This window comes from Biomphalaria glabrata, chromosome 3, assembly GCF_947242115.1.
Source record: "Biomphalaria glabrata chromosome 3, xgBioGlab47.1, whole genome shotgun sequence".
Lineage (NCBI taxonomy): Eukaryota > Metazoa > Mollusca > Gastropoda > Planorbidae > Biomphalaria > Biomphalaria glabrata.
Window position 1 is genome coordinate 10,326,177 of NC_074713.1, and position 20,421 is coordinate 10,346,597.

The 20,421-nt window shown below is 38.5% G+C and overlaps 1 protein-coding gene across 1 annotated transcript; it reads left to right on the plus strand.

Annotated features, from left to right (window-relative positions):
- Positions 1-3,724: 3,724 nt before the first annotated feature.
- LOC129925005 (uncharacterized) lies at positions 3,725-8,119 on the plus strand. Its single transcript, XM_056022814.1, has 2 exons — positions 3,725-3,892; positions 7,199-8,119. The coding sequence occupies exons 1-2, from the start codon at positions 3,725-3,727 to the stop codon at positions 8,117-8,119; spliced, it is 1,089 nt and encodes a 362-aa protein (XP_055878789.1).
- Positions 8,120-20,421: the final 12,302 nt, after the last annotated feature.

Consider the following 20,421-nt stretch of genomic DNA (forward strand, 5'->3'; position numbering starts at 1 on the left):
TCCCTTTCTTTTCTCTCTCCCCTTCTTTCCTCTCTCCCTTTCTTTCCTCTCTCTCTTTCTTTCTTTTCTCTCTTTCTTTCCTCTCTCCCTTTCTTTCCTCTCTCCCTTTTTTTCCTCTCTCTTTCTTTCCTCTCTTTCTTTCTTTCCTCTCTCTCTCTTTCTTTCCTCTCTCTCTTTCTTTCACCTCTCTCTTTCTTTCCTCTCTCTCTTTATTTCTCCCTTTCTTTCCTCTATCTCTTTCTTTCTCCCTCTCTTTCCTCTCTCTCTTTCTTGCCTCTCTATCTCTTTCTTTCCTCTCTCCCTTTCTTTCCTCTCTCTCTTTCTTTCCTCTCTCTTTCTTTCCTCTCTCTTTCTTTCCTCTCTCTCTTTCTTTCCTCTCTCTCTTTCTTTTCTCTCTCTCTTTCTTTCCTCTCTCTTTCTTTCTTCTCTCCCTTTCTTTCGTCTCTCTCTCTTTCTTTCCTCTCTCTCTTTCTTTCCCATCTCCCTTTCTTTCCTCTCTCCCTTTCTTTCCTCTCTCTCTTTCTTTCTTCTCTCTTTCTTTCCCCTCTCTCTTTCTTTCCTCTCTCCCTTTCTTTCCTCTCTCTCTCTTTCCTTTCTCTCTTTCTTTTCTCTCTCTCTTTCTTTCCTCTCTCTTTCTTTCTTCTCTCCCTTTCTTTCGTCTCTCTGTCTTTCTTTCCTCTCTCTCTTTCTTTCCTCTCTCCCTTTCTTTCCTCTCTCTTTCTTTCCTCTCTCTCTTTGTTTTCTTTCTCTCTCGTATCTTGATAGCCATGTTTCAAGGATTCTACAGGTTGCGCCTATATTACGCAGTTAAGTTAAACTTTGCAAGCTATAATATTGACTTGTGAATTTATTTCAATTGTATTGATTAAAAAGCTGATACAAATTAAGTGGTCTTCTCATCAGGAAAAGTCATTACGAAGTTGTCTATCCAAAACAAAAAGGGGCAATGAGCAGTATGACATAAGTCCTGTTGTATTTTCTTGGACTGGTGTTCCTAATAGTCCTAATATATAGATGGTTGAGTGTCATAAACATCTTAGATACCTAACCAGAGGGATTGAGTTTGAATTCTGATTTAGACCTGAGATGAACTCCTATTGAAAAACAGAGCAGGAAGGTCTAATCCTCCCGTAGTGCTCTGGCAAGAAACTTAGCCGTTAGGCATAATAGTAGGGCCGGACTTAACCATTGTGGGGCCCAATGCGAAACGGATTTCGCGGGGCCCAGTTTGGGTAAGGATACGGATAATAAGTGAAAATTAAGAGTTTGTCTTAGAAAATATATTTTGTTTGCATTTTATTCATTTTTTACTACACACAGAATTACTACACGAGCCTTGCGTATAGCGAAGTCATACAGTTATTCATAATAATTCTGTTTCCTACATAGATCACGCTCAATATCAAGAATTACCAAATGTTTCAATCTAACTACGAGAATTGTTGACCTCAAGTAATTCTTTATTAGTTTGAGGCGCGAGAAGCTTCTTTCACTAGATTACACAATTACGGGTATTGCATTATGCCGTTTTTTTTTAATCGCGCGTAGGATTGGCGTTTTCCATATTGAATGACACCCCAAAATGACATTTTTTATGTATATATTTCAAGAGATTTGTATGAGTTTTCAAAAGGTTTTAATAATTTCCGATTATTTCCAGGACTTTTTCGTATATTTTGCAATTTCAGATTTCCAGGAGCTCCTTCTAAATTGACAGGAGGCCACGGGAAATCTGTGATAAGTTATAAAATGGTTTAATTTAATAATTTATACACCTAGAATTAGCGCGGGTCTAATGAAAGTGCGGGGCCCACTGTGGTCGCATAGGCTGCCGTGGCCTAAAGCAGGCCCTGCAAAATGGCTACTTACTTTGGTACGCCTACTTACTTTAGCATGGCTACTTATTTTGGTACACCTACTTAATTTGGAATGGCTACTTACTTTGGTACTCCTACTTACTTTGGCATGGATACTTATTTTGGTACACCTACTTACTTTGGAATGGCTACTTATTTTGGTACACCTACTTAATTTGGAATGGCTACTTACTTTGGTACTCCTACTTACTTTGGAATGGCTACTTATTTTGGTACGCCTACTTACTTTGGAATGGCTACTTATTTTGGTAAGCCTACTTACTTTGGAATGGCTATTTATTTTGGTAAGCCTACTTACTTTGGAATGGCTACTTATTTTGGTACACCTACTTACTTTGGAATGGCTACTTATTTTGGTAAGCCAACTTACTTTGGAATGGCTACTTATTTTGGTACGCCTACTTACTTTGGAATGGCTACTTATTTTGGTACACCTACTTACTTTGGAATGGCTACTTATTTTGGTACACCTACTTACTTTGGAATGGCTACTTATTTTGGTACACCTACTTACTTTGGAATGGCTACTTATTTTTGTAAGCCTACTTACTTTGGAATGGCTACTTATTTTGGTAAGCCTACTTACTTTGGAATGAATACTTATTTTGGTAAGCCAACTTACTTTGGAATGGCTACTTATTTTGGTAAGCCAACTTCTTTGGAATGGCTACTTACTTTGGTACGTCTACTTCCTTTGGAATGGCTACTTACTTTGGAATGGCTACTTATTTTGGTACACCTACTTACTTTGGAATGGCTACTTACTTTGGTACACCTACTTACTTTGGTACACCTATTTACTTTGGTACACCTATTTACTTTGGAATGGCTACTTACTTTGGTATGCCTACTTAATTTACTAGTTTCTTTGATATGAATACTTTATTTAGGTACGTCTGCTTACCTTGCATGTCATGTCAGGTCATTTTGACCTCTAAATCTAATGTTTTAGCAATTGTCGAATAAAGGTTAGAGAAAAAAAAATATTTTTATTGATGTAGCTGCTTATAGCATATAGTTTTGTTTTCAAAAACTAAGAAAATATATTGCATGCACAAACGTATTAAATTGTTTCTAAACATAATTTAATGAGTTTGTTACAATATACAAATCTTATACAACAGGACAATATATTACGTCAGTTATAGTGTGTGTGTGTGTGTGTGTTTTTCTGGTGACGGTGGGAAGTGGTTAGCGATTGGTTGTGAATGATAAGTTGCATGATCATCATTGGTTTTAGGACAGTTGACTCCAGAACGTGAGATTGAAATGTTTTTATATGAGTTAGATTTTGTTTAAATTTTTTATATTGTTATGACTTTTCCATGCGCACCACCATCCAGGCTAGTGCAGAGATGCGCACTTCTAGTAACCAAACTAGAACAGGATGTTGACATGAAGAGACTAACGATTTCCGCCCAAGTAGAGAGCCAATGTGGAGAGATTGTGCCTAAGATAGATGTTGTTTGTGTACCTATGATGTCTTGTCAATAAATATCGATGTGCCTTGTTCAGTTGCCTCATTTAAGTTATTACAATTGGTTGTCAGAAGTGGGATTATAGGCAACTAAACGAGAACTGACATATTTGAAGCTATTACATCAGCTCTCAATTAAAGAGCTACGACAAGAGCTTTGGGACCTAGGTTTAAAATCCCTCGGTATTGTTTGTTTTACATAATTCGGATGTTCCTTCAGAGTTGAAGATAGTTTACTTCCTAGTCCAAACCTCCCGCAGGACGACGGGGGATGGGAGCGGGCAGGGTTTGAACCCTCGACAGTCGATAAATCCGAACGACAGTCCAGCGAGCAAACCGCACGACCAGGCAGCCATCCGGTAGCAGGGAAATGCTCACGGCTCGTCTGCGGCAAGCCTTGATCGATGAAGAAGAAGATCCTGAGACCTACAAATTGGAAATTGAACTTGGGATTGTTGAGTTCTTTGGCAGGATACAGGAAGAAATTGATGCAATGCGTGAACAAATTAATAGGATGGGGAGTAAAGTAGATGAAAGTGTATTGCAAGTTGAAGGCCAAATAGACCAAAGTGATAAAATCGTGTCGCTAGCAAAAGGAGGAATAAACTCGTTAGGGAAGGAGCAGTGGCCTGGTCAGGACTTTGGCTGCACAAACAGTGGTGATGGAGGCGCTGGGGATAGGAGCGCTGTCTGTGACTGTGTTGTGGGTAAGTCTGGCGGGGATGACTTTCAGGGCGAGAAACGTGACAACGATTGCTGCGACGATCTAAATGGGATATACAGAATTGAAAGAAAAGAAACAAATGAAGAAACTAGAGAAGTCGGTTATATGCCTGAAACTTTCGTTCCTGGTATACCTGCAACGAACCGGACAGATCAAGACAACGTTGGGTCTGCGTCAAGCTGGCTGCTATGGATCTTAAAGACCTCTGTTTATCTGTCAGTACCTTTCATAAGAACTCCAGCCATGAAAGCCTCAAGACCGTTTCTGATTCCTTGCCTTTGATGTCGTCGAGGGAAATTGCGAATACGGGCCCCAAGAATGGCCGAGACAGAAACAACGAATTTGACTTTGGCAGCGGCATAAGAGAGAACTCGATGCTTGGCAACTGCATTCAGGCGATTGACATGAACTGTGTATGCGGCGTCCTGCGCATGCCAAGAAACACAGCTACAAGACCTGAACTTGACAGAAATGTGTACTTCTGCCAACATCAGTGAAAGTGACTTGAACGGTGGTGAATTAATCCCAGCGAAACCTGATGTAGTTGTGGATGAACATTACAAGAATGCTTCATGGGCATACCTTACAGATGAAGCTGAGAAAGACTATGTGCTTGAAACCATGGCTAGCTGTGGGCCTACAACTGTGTCACAACACGTCCATGGAAAAGGTCCGCTGACAGCGTCTTAGAACAACAAACCTGGAATCTACGGTGATCACCACAACATCCATTTGTGTTACGTGGCTGGCAACCCTAACCTCCAGTAACTCTCCATGTGTCAGCTGGCTGGCATCAGCGACTATCGTCATGAGGTCGAAGCAGCGACCACGATATCGCCTAAAGCGTAGACTTGCCAACTGGAAGAAGAGGAAGCGACGACAATGGGAAACTGTGCAGATGGCTTTGTGGGCAACAGACACCCTAACGTCTGTGGTTCTCACCGATCGAACTCCACCTAAACTGTCAAAGCTCCACTGCAGTGTTTCTTTTTGGGACGAATAGTGCTAAGACGGGGGCAATGTTATGACTTTTCCATGCGCACCACCATCCAGGCTAGTGCAGAGATGCGCACTTCTAGTAACCAAACTAGAACAGGATGTTGACATGAAGAGACTAACGATTTCCACCCAAGTAGAGAGCCAATATGGAGAGATCGTGCCTAATAAAAATGATGTTTTATGAACTTATGATGTCTTGTAAATAAAGATATATGTGCCTCGTTGAGTTGCCTCACTTAAGTTATTACAATATAATCAATAAAGTCTACTACATTGATTTCATTTCATCTCAAGTTAATTTTTTATTTATTGACATAAAGTTCTATTTAATTTTGTTCACAAAATAAGCTATACAATTTTTTAGTTTTATAATTTAAGGTAAAATACGCAAACAGCGGTTTAGTTATCTGCCAGCTAGGTGCTACAAGTTAACTACCGTCCACAACACATATCCCACACAATATCTTTTTACTAATACTCCACAATGAGCCATCCACAAGAGAGTGTGTGTATGTGTACTTGTGTATGTGTGAAAGACCAATACTCTATAATCTTATTCGTTGTTGCTTCTGTTTAAATTTACATAACTTGAAAGTTGCTGACCTTAAGTCCTATTCTCAACAGCAGATGTTCTCCTTACTACGGAGATATCTGTACCAGCACGTACGCCGGACTGCTGCTGGCACAGCTCGCCAGGACCAGAGGCGTAGGCCTACTGGTTATATGGTCATCCGGGCAAAAGCCTTGTGGACCGGTACCAAAACGGGCCGTAGGGGTCGCCGAATGGGCCACTTTGAACGACAATAAGTACTGTAAATGTGATTGGCATAAAAGAACTTTACAGACTTTACTATGTAATACTAAACACATACTCTCGTAATAATGGTATCACCTATATTCATATGACATGCTTACTGGTGATTTACATTCCACTATATACACCAAGCGATATAATAATAATAATTATAGCTTTTATATAGCGCTACTTTCATGCTTATAGCATGCTCAGAACACTTAGGTCTTATCTCATTTGTGGGCCAGTGGTGGTGGGTGGGGGGGGGGTGCTCAGTAAACACAATTCTGCTCGAGTCGGGTGTCGAACCTCGTGCCCCCTTTATAGGTAGTTCAAGCGTACGTAGCCTTTCGACCACAGATATAAGGTTTATATTTTGTATAGTCCTGTAGAAGTTGAATAGCAATAAATATCCTAGTGAATCTATAACAAGACGCCAAGCTTATAAATTAGTTACGAATTTCAAGATAAAATGGGATAGTAATGTTTACATTAATCTATAAATGCTCTGTTACCAAAATTAACTCGAAATAGCGTGTCCAGTCAAATGTGCATTATAAATATTGGTCTGTTTATATGCAAAATCCCAGGATTTCAACGCTACAAAAACCTTTCACAAATCATTATTGTACGCAGGGAAAGAGTAAGATTGAATGAGAAGAAGAATCGAAGCTTTATCAAAACTTTAATCATTATAAGGGCAGGTAACTAAAGATGTAAATCTTAATGCAATCAATTTGTGAGCCAGATGGTATTGCAATTTCAGTGCCAATGTCGACATTAATTCTGCCCCAAGCCAGGCTTTACGCAAACTGTTATACTTTCACATTTATACATTTGCAAGTGTCCTTACAATGAATGAAGTGGTACTGGTAGCTGATGTAAAGAATGAAGTCTAACTTTGTTAGGTAGCTGATGTAAAGAATGAAGTCTAACTTTGTTACGAGATTTAGATCTATAACTTCAATTAAAAGTGTTTAGCTTAGGAGTATACTGTATATAAAATAAGCACATCTATAGAAAGAGAGAGAATGAGAGAGAAAAATTCTTAAAGTTTGAAGCTTCCTACTTGACAAGAAAGCAGAATTTTGTCATAGATGAAATAGTTGGTTTAAGTCTAGACCTAGATCTAACTTACATTGTTTTATATTGTTATCATTAGCAGAGAGCACTTCTTTGAACTAAATCAATACATAAATAAAGTTTTATTAAACACTCTTAAAAAAAGCGCATGAAAAAACAAACCAGTGTGCATTTTGTAAATTCAGCGTACAATGTGTAGGCTGTACCTTTAAAGTACTCAGGACCATCTCTAATTATGTGTTCAGGTGTGTACGCCTACTTCCTTTGGCATGGCTACTTACTTTGGTACACCTACTTACTTTGGAATGGCTAGTTACTTTGGAATGGCTACTTACTTTGGAATGGCTACTTACTTTGGTACGCCTACTTACTTTGGTACGCCTACTTCCTTTGGCATGGCTACTTACTTTGGTACACCTACTTTTTTTGGAATGGCTACTTACTTTGGTACACCTACTTTTTTTGGAATGGCTACTTACTTTGGTACGCCTACTTACTTTGGAATGGCTACTTACTTTGGTACACCTACTTACTTTGGAATGGCTACTTACTTTGGTACGCCTACTTACTTTGGAATGGCTACTTACTTTGGTACACCTACTTACTTTGGAATGGCTACTTACTTTTGTACACCTACTTCCTTTGGAATGGCTACTTACTTTGGTACACCTACTTTTTTTGGAATGGCTACTTACTTTGGTACACCTACTTACTTTGGAATGGCTACTTACTTTGGTACGCCTACTTACTTTGGAATGGCTACTTACTTTGGTACACCTACTTACTTTGGAATGGCTACTTACTTTGGTACACCTACTTACTTTGGAATGGCTACTTACTTTGGTACACCTACTTCCTTTGGAATGGCTACTTACTTTGGTACACCTACTTCCTTTGGAATGGCTACTTACTTTGGTACACCTACTTACTTTGGAATGGCTACTTACTTTGGTACACCTACTTCCTTTGGAATGGCTACTTACTTTGGTACACCTACTTACTTTGGAATGGCTACTTACTTTGGTACACCTACCTACTTTGGTATGCCTACTTATTTTACTAGTTTCTTTTATTTGACTACTTTATTTAGGTACGTGTGCTTACCTTGCATGTCATGTCAGCTCATTTTGACCTCTAAATCTAATGTTTTTGCAATTGTCGAATAAAGGTTAGAGAATAAAGGTAAATATATATCTTTATTGATGTAGCTGCTTATAGCATATAGTTTTGTTTTCAAAAACTAAGAAAATATATTGCATGCATGTTATAACTCGCCATGCGCACCGACATCTAAGCTAGAAGGTGCGCACTGTGATAAACTAGACTGAGAAGGATGTCAACATTAGGAAGAGAGGAGAACGATTTCCGCCCAAGTTGAGAACCGAAGTGAAAAGACTGTGCCTAAGAAAGATGATGTCTTGTGAACTTGTGATGTCGTGTAAATAAAGATATATGTGCCTCGTTGAGTTGCCTCACTTATGTTATTACAATTTTTCCCTGCTTTCTCGTTTGGCTGTACAACCCAAAGAGAAAGCAGGGAAAAATTGTAATAAAGTTCATTGGCAAGATCCAGGACTTTTTGGATGCATTTGATGAACATGAGCAAGAACATAATGTTGAACAAAGTTGATAAAAGTGTATTGCAAATAGAAGGCCAAATAGACCAAAGTGATAAAATTGCGTCGCAAGCAAAAGGAGGAATAAACTCGTTAGGGAAGGAGCAGTTGCCTGGTAAGGACTGTGGCTGCACAAACAGTGGTGATGGAAGCGCTGGGGATTGGAGCGCTGTCTGTGACTGTGTTGTGGGCTAGTCTGACGGGGATGACTTTCAGGGCGAAAAACGTGACTACGATTGCTGCGACGATCTCAGTGGGATTTACAGAATTGAAAGAAAAGAAACAAACATTGAAAGCTCTTTAAAAAAAAGCGCATGAAAAAACAAACCAGTGCGCATTTAGTAAATTCAGCGTACAATGTGTAGGCTGTACCTTTAGGGTACTAAGGACCATCTCTCCTTATGTGTTCAGGTGTGTAACAGATGGGGGAAACATTGGAACAAAGTCTCTTACAATAGAATGTCAAGGTCTTCGTTTCGGAAGATTAAGTAAGGGTGAGAGCAGTTGTTTCAAATGGCTAAGCAAACACAGTTGCGACCTGCCATATATTGTCACATCTAATATGATCTCATGCAGACAAAAACCGGTTATTTGCACCGGACTGCTTCTGTTTAAGTTTTCGCCTTCTTTGCCCGTCTCGGCAAGGGCTTTGTTTAGGTCTAAATTGTGTGCGTTCTCCGTCTGTTTTAACACTCTGAAAGGAGTCGTTATTCTCGAGTTCCGACATTCTGATCTGTCAGTCCTTGTTTCCTGAACCCGGTGGACCGTAGCGTTTGACGTTCTGAAGCACAACCTTGGCCTTGGGAAATCCTGTTACAATTCCTCCGTAAATGACCTGGAGTGCTACAATTCCAGCAATGAAGGGTCTTTCTATTATGTCTTGATGTCCGATAATGTTCCCGTTCATTTAAAGCCTTCTCCACCTTTCTTCGGATCAGCCTCGGCAGATCTTCCTCTTCCGACACATGTAACGTCCGACAATACTGTGTGTTCCTCGATGAAACTTCGGCCACCTCGTAGGACATGGCATAGATGAGGGCTTCGTTGATTTTTTGTTTTCCGCTTATTCGGATTGCTTTCTTAGTTCCGAATCTCGCACTCCATCTATGAAAGCATCTGTAACCAGAACATCCAGAAATTCCCTTGTTGCCGATGGGTAAGCAAGACGGGCGAGACGCTCTATGTCTGCTGCTAATTCCTGTAATGTCTCTCCGTTTTTCTGTTGTTGATTCTTTAATTGCATCCTGAAAACTTCCTGCAGGTGTTCATTGCCGTATCGTAGTTCCATTGTTTTGACCATGGCATCGTAGTCTGTCCGATCCGTCATAGTATGTAACAATTCGGATGCCTTTCCCTATGAGTGCCAACATGAGACCAGTTGCTTTCTCTGCCTTAGTATTCCATCTGTTGATTTGCGCCGCCGCTTCGAATTGTAATCGATACACCGACCATGACACAGAGCCGTCAAACACCGGTGGTTTAATCTTCCCCTTCATTTCAGTCACAGTGACCCCTGCATCTTGTTTTTTTTTCCAGCTCCGCCTTCATTTCATTTCGTAATTGTTGAAATTCCTAATGGCATGCGTCTCAAATAGCCTGTGACAACCAGTCCAACTCCTGGCCTTCACGTGTGGTTCAGATATTGAGTTCCTTCGGATACATCAGCTGCGTGGAGAGGGGGTATTTGATGTCTGGTCGACATCGTTCCGACCACAGCTTATACCCAGGCAATCATCTCATTTCCAACAGATGATCCAGAGTCACTTCGCGACTGAAGGAGATCCTATTTTTTTATTTTTTTAATGCTAAAAGTCCTAAAGAAAGTGTAATTGTTGTGCTGCACCGTGTTTCTAAATTATTTTATTTTCGTGTCTTTATTTTATTTCTTTTTTTTATTATTATTTTTTTTTTGTTTTGTCTGGTTGGGGTCTGCTTGGGGTTCCCGTTAGCCCGGGTAGATTACAAGGACAGCATGCAAGTTTCTCATGTTTTCTAATGTTGACAATTAAGATATTGTGCAATGCGTGCATCACGGTCATGTTCTGCGTGGAGGGTTTTATTGTCTGATGAGTTTTTCAAAAAGGAAAATAATTTATTTCTTTTTATTTATTAGCAAATATTTTTCTCTTTTTATTACATTTTTTTCTTATTAAATATTTTTTCTTGTTTTTTATTTTAAAATCATTATAACTTTTTTTTATCTTGTTACTCATTTTACTTGTTTGGTTTTTTTTTTAACAAAGCTTCTATTAACTCACTTTGACCTTCTGTCTGCTAAGAAAGTTGGCACATCATTTTATCGGATCAGGCTGAATTTTTGCACAGTTATTCATCGACAGAGAAGATTATGATTAAGTTTATACTTTATGCAATCATTTATTTTACCTAAAAAATCATGAATTAATAAACAAAAATACTCAATTAGTCATTTAATTATTAATTATTGGTAGATAATTTTTTTTATTAATTATTTATATTTTACTAGTAGGCCTATTTCTTTTTTTTTTAAGGAAACCTCAGAATTTGCGCTATTTCAATTTAGCTTTGTCATCATCGGAATCCTTGGGACTCTTTTTTTTTTTTTTTTTTTTTTTGGGGGGGGGGGGAGCTTTTTATTTATTTATTTATTAGTATATTTTTTTCAATTTTATTTGTAAAGTTTCGCATTTCACTAATATTAAATCATACAGCATTAAAGAGAAAATTTTAAACATAATTTACATATACATAATTACTTTTCAAAAAAGAAAATAATAGTCATGAAAAATTATTTTCCTTTTCTTATGCGTGTATATGTTTGTGTCCGACTGCTTCGTCTCAGTTCATTTTGGAATCTCCCAACCCGCCCACAGGACCTAGTGGAACACAGAGTGATGAATCCTGAGTGCGAACGTACAAGAAAACGTCTTGAGCAGACGTCATGCTAGTTCAGTTCTAGATGGACAGGAAATGCAGTTTTACTTTGAAAAATCCGTGATTGCGTGGGGCCCAGTTTGGGTAAGGATACGGATTATGAGCGAAAATGGCGATTCTGTATTAAAAAATAAATTAGTATTTGCATTTTAATCATTCGTTACTAAGTACAAAATCACGATCTAATTAACTTGACGAGATTTGCGTGTAGCAAAGTCATACAGTATATCATCAGAATTCTGTTTCCTACATTGATCACGCTCAATAGCAAGAATTAGCTAATTGTTCAATCTATCTTGGTGTATTGTTGACCTCAAGTAATTCTGCATTAGTTTGAGACGCGAGAAGTTTCTTTCACTAGATGTCACAGTTACGGGTACTGTATAATGCCGATTTTTTTAAAAATGAGCGTAAGATTATCGTTTCCCATATTGAATTACAACCCAAAATGACAGGAGATTTTTTATGACTTAAAAGATTAAATAATTTCATGAGATTTCCAGGAATTTTTCGTATATTTAATTATTTTAAACCTAGAATTAGCGCGGGACCTATGAAAGTGTGGGGTCCAATGCGGTCGCATGGGTTGCAGTGGCCTAAGGCCGTCCCTGGCGCTCGGGTGGAAACGGTCGATAGAGGAGACGATTTGGTAAAAAAGGGAAAGCAAAAAAGAACCCCATTTGTGTTGCCTAAGGACCGAGTCCACTGGCTGGAATGGAAGAAAGCCCCAACAAATATGTCACTTTCCACACACTGTTCCTCAAAGGACCGTTTCTATGTCAGACACCATCACGGCTGATGTGGTACAAAGATGGACTATGGAGAAGTTTCAATGATTTTCTCCGCCTTTGGCCTCGCTTCTTATTCGAACGCCATTGGTAATAAAGATGTAATACTTTACATCTGCTTTTAGTTAGCACTCCGCGCCTTCTCTTAAGTAAGGGGGTGGGGGAGAGTTGTCCCAAAGTTTGAAAATGTTGGGAGCAAGAGAAGTAGAGTACAAACAAAGCGTTTAACAAGCATGGATTACACGACCAATACATATATAGCATTACTGAGGCTCTGCGAACGCTTCCTTTAGAGTCATAAAGAGTTAGTAAGAAAAATTAACTCTGTTGCCATTTCGCCCTACTGGCATAGAGGAAAGTAGTTGGTAGCAGACGGCCTTTGAAAGAGACTGCTGGAGAACTCTCACAAAGGCTGAGAGACACACATTTCAGATCCAAAGAAAAGCTTTTATTGAAGACATACACAGAAGACGAAAGGAAAACTTACATAGATCGCCGGAAAACAAAGTCTTTGTCTGTACGAAATGAGTAAAAAATATGCAGGATGCAACTGGGTTAGCGTTGCGATATAAAACACAGCACCCTTTCTTAATCTTCCGACTCGAAGACATTGCTATTGAATATTGCTCAGAGACACTTGAGTTTCCTTAAATATCAGGAATGGAATGTAGTTGGCCTTCTTCAATCGTAGAACGACTGTGGTTCATTTCGTAGAGCTTCGAATCTTGGTTAACGCTTGAATATTAAGTTTCGGGAGTCCCTGAGTCTACCAAACTTTAGTGGGTATTTAGCATTAGTAGTGAGAGAGTAAAGCGGTTGGTCTTCGTACTGGCCACATGACTATTTCGTTTACTGTAGACCGTAGAAACTTTAAGACCTATACGTTTACACCATCAGCCCGAAATTGGCATGGCTTAAAAGGTGTTCTTTAATTTACTTTGCTTTAGTTTACTTCACTAACTTTAGCATAAAGAAATTAGGCCATCCCCCCTCCCCCTTCTTTTTAATCCACCATTTACACCCCCCCCCACACACACACACACAGACAAACAGACAGACAAACAAATTCAAAAATCACGCATTGTTTGAAAGAAATTCTACTGAAGGAATTTCATTTTGTTTTCTTGTCTCTTTGTTTATATCTCTTTTTGTATGACTCGCTAACATAGTCCCCGACTCCACATAAGCCTGACACACCAGGGAGGAAAAAAAAAGGAGTGGGGCTAAAAGGAGAGCAGTTCCTCTTAGTTTCATAGTTCAGTTCTTGAAAGCAATTTTTTCAACCTACCCCCCCCTTCCCTCCTCACTATTATTGTTGTACCTCCTGCACATGAATGTATCTCCCACGCCGCTAAAGATCTTTTTGTGTGTGTGTGTGTGTGTTAGCGCCCACGCGTCGCCCCAGGGCGCACGTTTACCAATGTTACCATAAGAGTGCAGTATGGCTTCATACAAAGTGTCAACGCAACTGTGCAGCGAGGCGACAGACGAACAGGAAAAGGGGGGAGGAGGAGGAGACTCAAGCACCGAATTCAGGACTTCGTGTCCCTCATGCAGCGCAGGTTGTTACTACAGGTTGTTGTGTCTACCCCCCGCTGCCCCCTACCCCTCTCTCTCCTTAAAATTTTACTATCCTAAGAGAAAAAAAAACGCTAACTATCGCATCGCTAGCAGTTTACACGGGTTGTTACTTCCAAGCCAACGACCCCCGCCCAATCTCTTTCATTACGTAGCTTATTCGCATCTTCGTGAATGACATTTCCAATGTTTGAAATAGAGGCTGTACTAGATCTAGTCTGCGGGTTATCATAGTATCGTGCAGGATTGTATGTTTCAGTCAATCTGTGTTCAGTTTACCGCTTCTTTGAAGTAGGATATTAGGGATTGTGTTTAAGGATACATCTTCATAATTCAATATTCTTCCTGGAATAATATGCTTGATATTTAAACAACTGGCCTAGGAGATATACAGCGATAATCGAAGGTAAGCCATTTTTTTTTTTACATATCAACTCACTCTGTCTGTCTGGTACAAACTTTGAACACGTTATTTCTCCCACACCCATTCTCGGATCAAGTTGAAACTTTACACAATTATTTATTATACATAACGAAACACAAATGAAGAAAAATAATTTAAAAGTTATAAATTAAAAATGATAATCGATTATTTTTAATTGGTACCAAAAGGGAAATCAATCCTTCAGTATTGAGATATATGCCTAAATGTGTGGAGTTTCTCTTGGATAATTGTATTAGTTTTTTCTCCCACACCCATTCTCGGATCAAGTTGAAACTTTACACAATTATTTATTATACATAACGAAACACAAATGAAGAAAAATAATTTAAAAGTTATAAATTAAATATGATAATCGATTATTTTTAATTGGTACCAAAAGGGAAATCAATCCTTCAGTATTGAGATATATGCCTAAATGTGTGGAGTTTCTCTTGGATAATTGTATTAGTTTTTTCTCCTACACCCATGCTCGGGTCAAGTTGAAACTTTACGCAATTATTTATTATTACTAACAAAGCATGAATCAGTAAACAAATTAATTAATTATTCAATTAACTATCGGTAAATAATCATTTTGTTACATATGGAAAAGGGGAATAAATTCTGCATTATTGAAATATTTAACAAACAAATAAAAATCCCTCTCTACCCAGAAGAAATGATGAAAATGATAGAGTGTAGAATAAACGAGAATCGGACCAGCTCACATCCTAATTACAAGAAAAAGGATGCCTGTTATAAGCTGTCTAACATGATCAACGCACAATTTTTTTGAATCAGAACCGGACACAACAGAACGAGGAAACATATGTTCCGGAAGCTAAAATTCTGAATATGCCCTTGTGGAGCATCACCAGAGAATGCAAACCATGTCCTTCAAAGCCGCATACTATATCAAGAGGTCCCAAAACCCTCCTAGAGAAAAAAAACTATATTGAGAACTGCCTGATCTGGAAACCACTGCGCGGTTCAACTCATATATAATATTACTGATCTGAATCCTCCAACATGAAAAATGAAAAAAAAAAAAGACTTTTTCACATTATTTTTTTTTTTTTTTTTTATAGTTTATAGCATGCTTAATTGTGGAACAGTAGAAGGAAGGGGTATCTAGGAGTTGGTTTTCCGTGCTGCCTTTAGGCGCTCAGTAAACACAACTCTGCCCAAGTCGGGTGACGAACCTCGAGCCCCCTTCTAGGTAGCCAAGCCAAGCCAAGTTCAAGCGCACTTACCCTCTCGACCACGCTTAAACTGCAAGGTTTACTTGTGGAAGTCCGAGAACATTCGTTCTGATTGTAGGCCGCTACTTAAACTACTTCTTTATCTCCCCCCCCCCCCCAAAAAAAAATTGTCTTTTATTATCAACGTTAGCGATATCCCTCGGGCGTGCCAAATAAAACACAAAATCCCAGATCTTCTGGAACTCTGGGCAATACGTTTCTATGGAACACCATTGAATTCACTAACACTTCTTAATGAAGGAAGGAGGCTGGCAGATTACGTTCAACTGACTTCTGTAAATGAAGTTTTGTGTTTAATTTTTATATCAGAAGATGTGAAGAATCGCAAACTAAAACAGATTAAAAACATGACATTTTCACAATTTTTTTTAAATGCCGTCCCACCGGAGGACAAGGCCGCCAAAACGTCAAAATGGCTTGAGCGTACAAAGTTCTCTGGTGAGCTCCTCCGAATTAAGACTGCCTGGAGTCCAATGAAACAGCAAGTCAAGTTCTTACTGCAGTCCAGGCCATAGACTTGAATCTGCTGCTTTCTAGCAGGCAACTTTCGTGGCAAGGCAGACCAGTAGTCCTCAAGATCGGGGAAAATCAAAACCGGATATCAACATATACACACAAACACACACACACACACACTCTTTCTTTCCCCTCTCTCTCTTTCTTTCCTCTCTCTTTCTTTCCTCTCTCTTTCTTTCCTCTCTCTTTCTTTCCTCTCTCCCTTTGTTTCCTCTCTCTCTCGTATCTTGATAGCCATGCTTCAAAGATTCTACAGGTAGCGCCTATATTACGCAGTAAAGTTAAACTTTGCACGCTATAATATTGACTTGTGAATTTATTTCAATTGTATTGATTAAAAAGCAAATACAAATTAAGTGGTCTTTTCATCAGGAAAACTCATTACGAAGTTGCCCATCCAAAACAAAAAGGGGCAATGAGCATTATGACATAAGTCCTGTTGTATTTTCTTGATCGGTGTTGATAATAGTTCTAATATATAGATGGTTGAGTGTCATAAACATCTTAGATACCTAGCAGAGGGATTGAGTTTGAATTCTGATTTAGACCTGAGATGAACTCCTATTGAAAAAACAGAGCAGGAATGTCTAATCCTCCCGTAGTGCTCTGGCAAGAAACTTAGCCGTTAGGCATAATAATAGGGCCGGACTTAACCATTGTGGGGCCCAATGCGAAACGGATTTCGCGGGGCCCAGTTTGGGTAAGGATACGGATAATAAGTGAAAATTAAGAGTTTGTCTTAGAAAATATATTTTGTTTGCATTTTATTCATTTTTTACTACACACAGAATTACTACACGAGCCTTGCGTATAGCGAAGTCATACAGTAATTCATAATAATTCTGTTTCCTACATAGATCACGCTCAATAGCAAGAATTACCAAATGTTTCAATCTAACTACGAGAATTGTTGACCTTAAGTAATTCTTTATTAGTTTGAGGCGCGAGAAGCTTCTTTCACTAGATTACACAATTACGGGTATTGCATTATGCTGTTTTTTTTATCGCGCGTAGGATTGGCGTTTTCCATATTGAATGACACCCCAAAATGACATTTTTTGTGTATATATTTCAAGAGATTTGTATGAGTTTTCAAAAGATTTTAATAATTTCCGATTATTTCCAGGACTTGTTCGTATATTTTGCAATTTCAGATTTCCAGGAGCTCCTGCTAAATTGACAGGAGACCACGGGAAATCTGTGATAAGTTATAAAATGGTTTAATTTAATAATTTATACACCTAGAATTAGCGCGGGTCTAATGAAATTGCGGGGCCCACTGTGGTAGCATAGGTTGCCGTGGCCTAAGGCCGGCCCTGCTAAATGGCTACTTACTTTGGTACGCCTACTTACTTTAGAATGGCTACTTATTTTGGTACACCTACTTACTTTGAAATGGCTACTTACTTTGGTACTCCTACTTACTTTGGCATGGCTACTTATTTTGGCACATCTACTTACTTTGGAATGGCTACTTATTTTGGTACTCCTACTTACTTTGGAACGTCTACTTATTTTGGTAAGCCAACTTACTTTGGAATGGCTACTTATTTTGGAAGGCAACTTACTTTGGAATGGCTACTTATTTTGGTACACCTACTTTCTTTGGAATGGCTACTTATTTTGGTAAGCCAACGTACTTTGGAATGGCTACTTATCTTGGATTGGCTACTTATTTTGTTACGCCTACTTACTTTGGTATGGCTTCTTATTTTAGTAAGCCTAATTACTTTGCAATGGCTACTTATTTTGGAATGGCTACTTACTTTGGCATGGCTACTTTCTTTGGTACGCCTACTTACTTTAGAATGGCTACTTATTTTGGTAAGCCAACTTACTTTGGAATGGCTACTTATTTTGGTAAGCTATTTTACTTTGAAATGGCTACTTTTTTTGGTAAGCCAACTTACTTTGGAATGGCTACTTACTTTGGTACGTCTTTTTACTTTGGAATGTCTACTTATTTTGGTAAGCCAACTTACTTTGGAATGGCTACTTATTTTGGTACACCTACCTACTTTGGAATGGCTACTTATTTTGGTAAGCCAACTTACTTTTAAATGGCTACTTATTTTGGTAAGCCTACTTACTTTGGAATGTCTACTTATTTTGGTAAGCCAACTTACTTTGAAATGGCTACTTATTTCGGTAAGCCTACTTACTTTGGAATTGCTACTTACTTTGATACGTCTATTTACTTTGGATTGGTTACTTATTTTGGTACGCCTACTTACTTTGGAATGGCTACTTATTTTGGTACACCTACTTACTTTGGATTGGTTACTTATTTTGGTACGCCTACTTACTTTGGAATGGCTACTTATTTTGGTACACCTACTTACTTTGGATTGGTTACTTATTTTGGTACGCCTACTTACTTTGGCATGGCTACTTACTTTGGAATGGCTACTTACTTTGGTACACCTACTTACTTTGGAATGGCTACTTATTTTGGTACGCCTACTTACTTTTGAATGGCTACTTATTTTGGTACACCTACTTACTTGGGAATGGCTACTTACTTTGGTATGTCTACTTATTTTACTACTTTCTTTTATTTGACTACTTTTTTTAGGTACGTCTACTTACCTTGCATGTCATGTCAGCTCATTTTGACCTCTAAATCTAATGTTTTTGCAATTGTCGAATAAAGGTTAGAGAAAAAAAGATAAATATATATCTTCATTGATGTAGCTGCTTATGGCATATAGTTTTGTTTTCAAAAGCTAAGAAAATATATTGCATGCACAAACGTATTAACTTGTTTCTAAACATAATTTAATGAGTTTGTTACAAGATACAAATCTTATACAACAGGACATTTTAGTACTTCAGTTATAGTGTGTGTGTGTGAGTTTGTGTTTCTCTGCCAGCTAGGTGCTACAAGTCAACGACCGTCCACAACACATATCCCACACAATATCTTTTTACTAATACTCCACAATGAGCCATCCACAAGAGAGTGTGTGTATGTGTACTTGTGTATGTGTGAAAGACCAATACTCTGTAATCTTGTTCGTTGTTGCTTCTGTTTAAATTTACATAACTTGAAAGTTGCTGACCTTAAGTCCTATTCTCAACAGCGGATGTTCTCCTTACTACGGAGATATCTGTACCAGCACGTACGCCGGACTGCTGCTGGCACAGCTCGCCAGGACCAGAGGCGTAGGCCTACTGGTTATATGGGCATCCGGGCAAATGCCTGGTGGGCCAGTACCAAAACGGGCCGTAGGGGTCGCCGAATGGGCCACTTTGAACGAGAATAAGTACTGTAAATGTGATTGGCATAAAAGAACTTTACAGACTTTACTATGTAATACTTAATACATACTCTCGTAATAATGGTATCACCTTTATTCATATGGCATGCTTACTGGTGATTTACATTCCACTATATACACGAAGCGATATAATAAAAATAATTATAATTTTTATATAGCGCTACTTTCATGCTTATAGCATGCTCAGAGCACTATGGTCCAATCTCATTTGTGGACCAGTGATGGTGGGGGGGGGGGGCGGGGTGCTCAGTAAACACAATTTTGCTCGAGTCGGGTGTCAAACCTCGAGCCCCCTTCATAGGTAGCCAAGACAAGCTAAGTTCAAGCGTACATAGCCTCTCGACCACATATATAAGGTTTATATTTTGTATAGTCCTGTAGAAGTTGAATAGTAATAAATATCCTAGTGAATCTATAACAATACGCCAAGCTTATAAATTAGTTACGAATTTCCAGTTAAAATGGGATAGTAATGTTTACATTAATCTATAGATGCGCTTTTACCAAAACTAACTCGAAATAGCGTGTCCAGTCAAATGTGCATTATAAATATTGATCTGTTTATATGCAAGATCCCAGGATTTCATCGCTTCAAAAACCTTTCACAAATCATTATTGTACGCAGGGAAAGAGTAAGATTGAATGAGAAGAAGAATCGAAGCTTTATCAAAACTTTAATCATTATGAGGGCAGGTAACTAAAGATGTAAATCTTAATGCAATCAATTTGTGAGCCAGATGGTATTGCAATTTCAGTGCCAATGTCGACATTAATTCTGCCCCAAGACAGGCTTTACGCAACCTGTTATACTTTCACATTTATACATTTGCAAGTGTCCTTAGTATGAGTGAAGTGGTACTGGTAGCTGATGTAAAGAATGAAGTCTTACTTTGTTACGAGATTTAGATCTATAACTTCAATTAAAAGTGTTTAAATTAGGAGTGTACTATACATAAAATAAGCACATCTTTAGAAAGAGAGAGAATGAGAGAGAGAAATTCTTAAAGTTTGAACCTTCCTACTTGATAAGAAAGCAGAATTTTGTCATAGATTAAATAGTTGGTCTAAGTCTAGACCTAGATCTAACTTA

What these genes read in the sequence shown, in the direction of transcription:
- LOC129925005 (XM_056022814.1), top strand. Translation starts at nt 3,725, where the DNA reads ATGCTCACGGCTCGTCTGCGGCAAGCCTTGATCGATGAAGAAGAAGAT. An exon ending in GGAGTAAAGTAGATGAAAGT is followed by an intron (nt 3,893 to 7,198) that starts GTATTGCAAGTT and finishes TTATGTGTTCAG; the next exon opens with GTGTGTACGCCTACTTCCTT.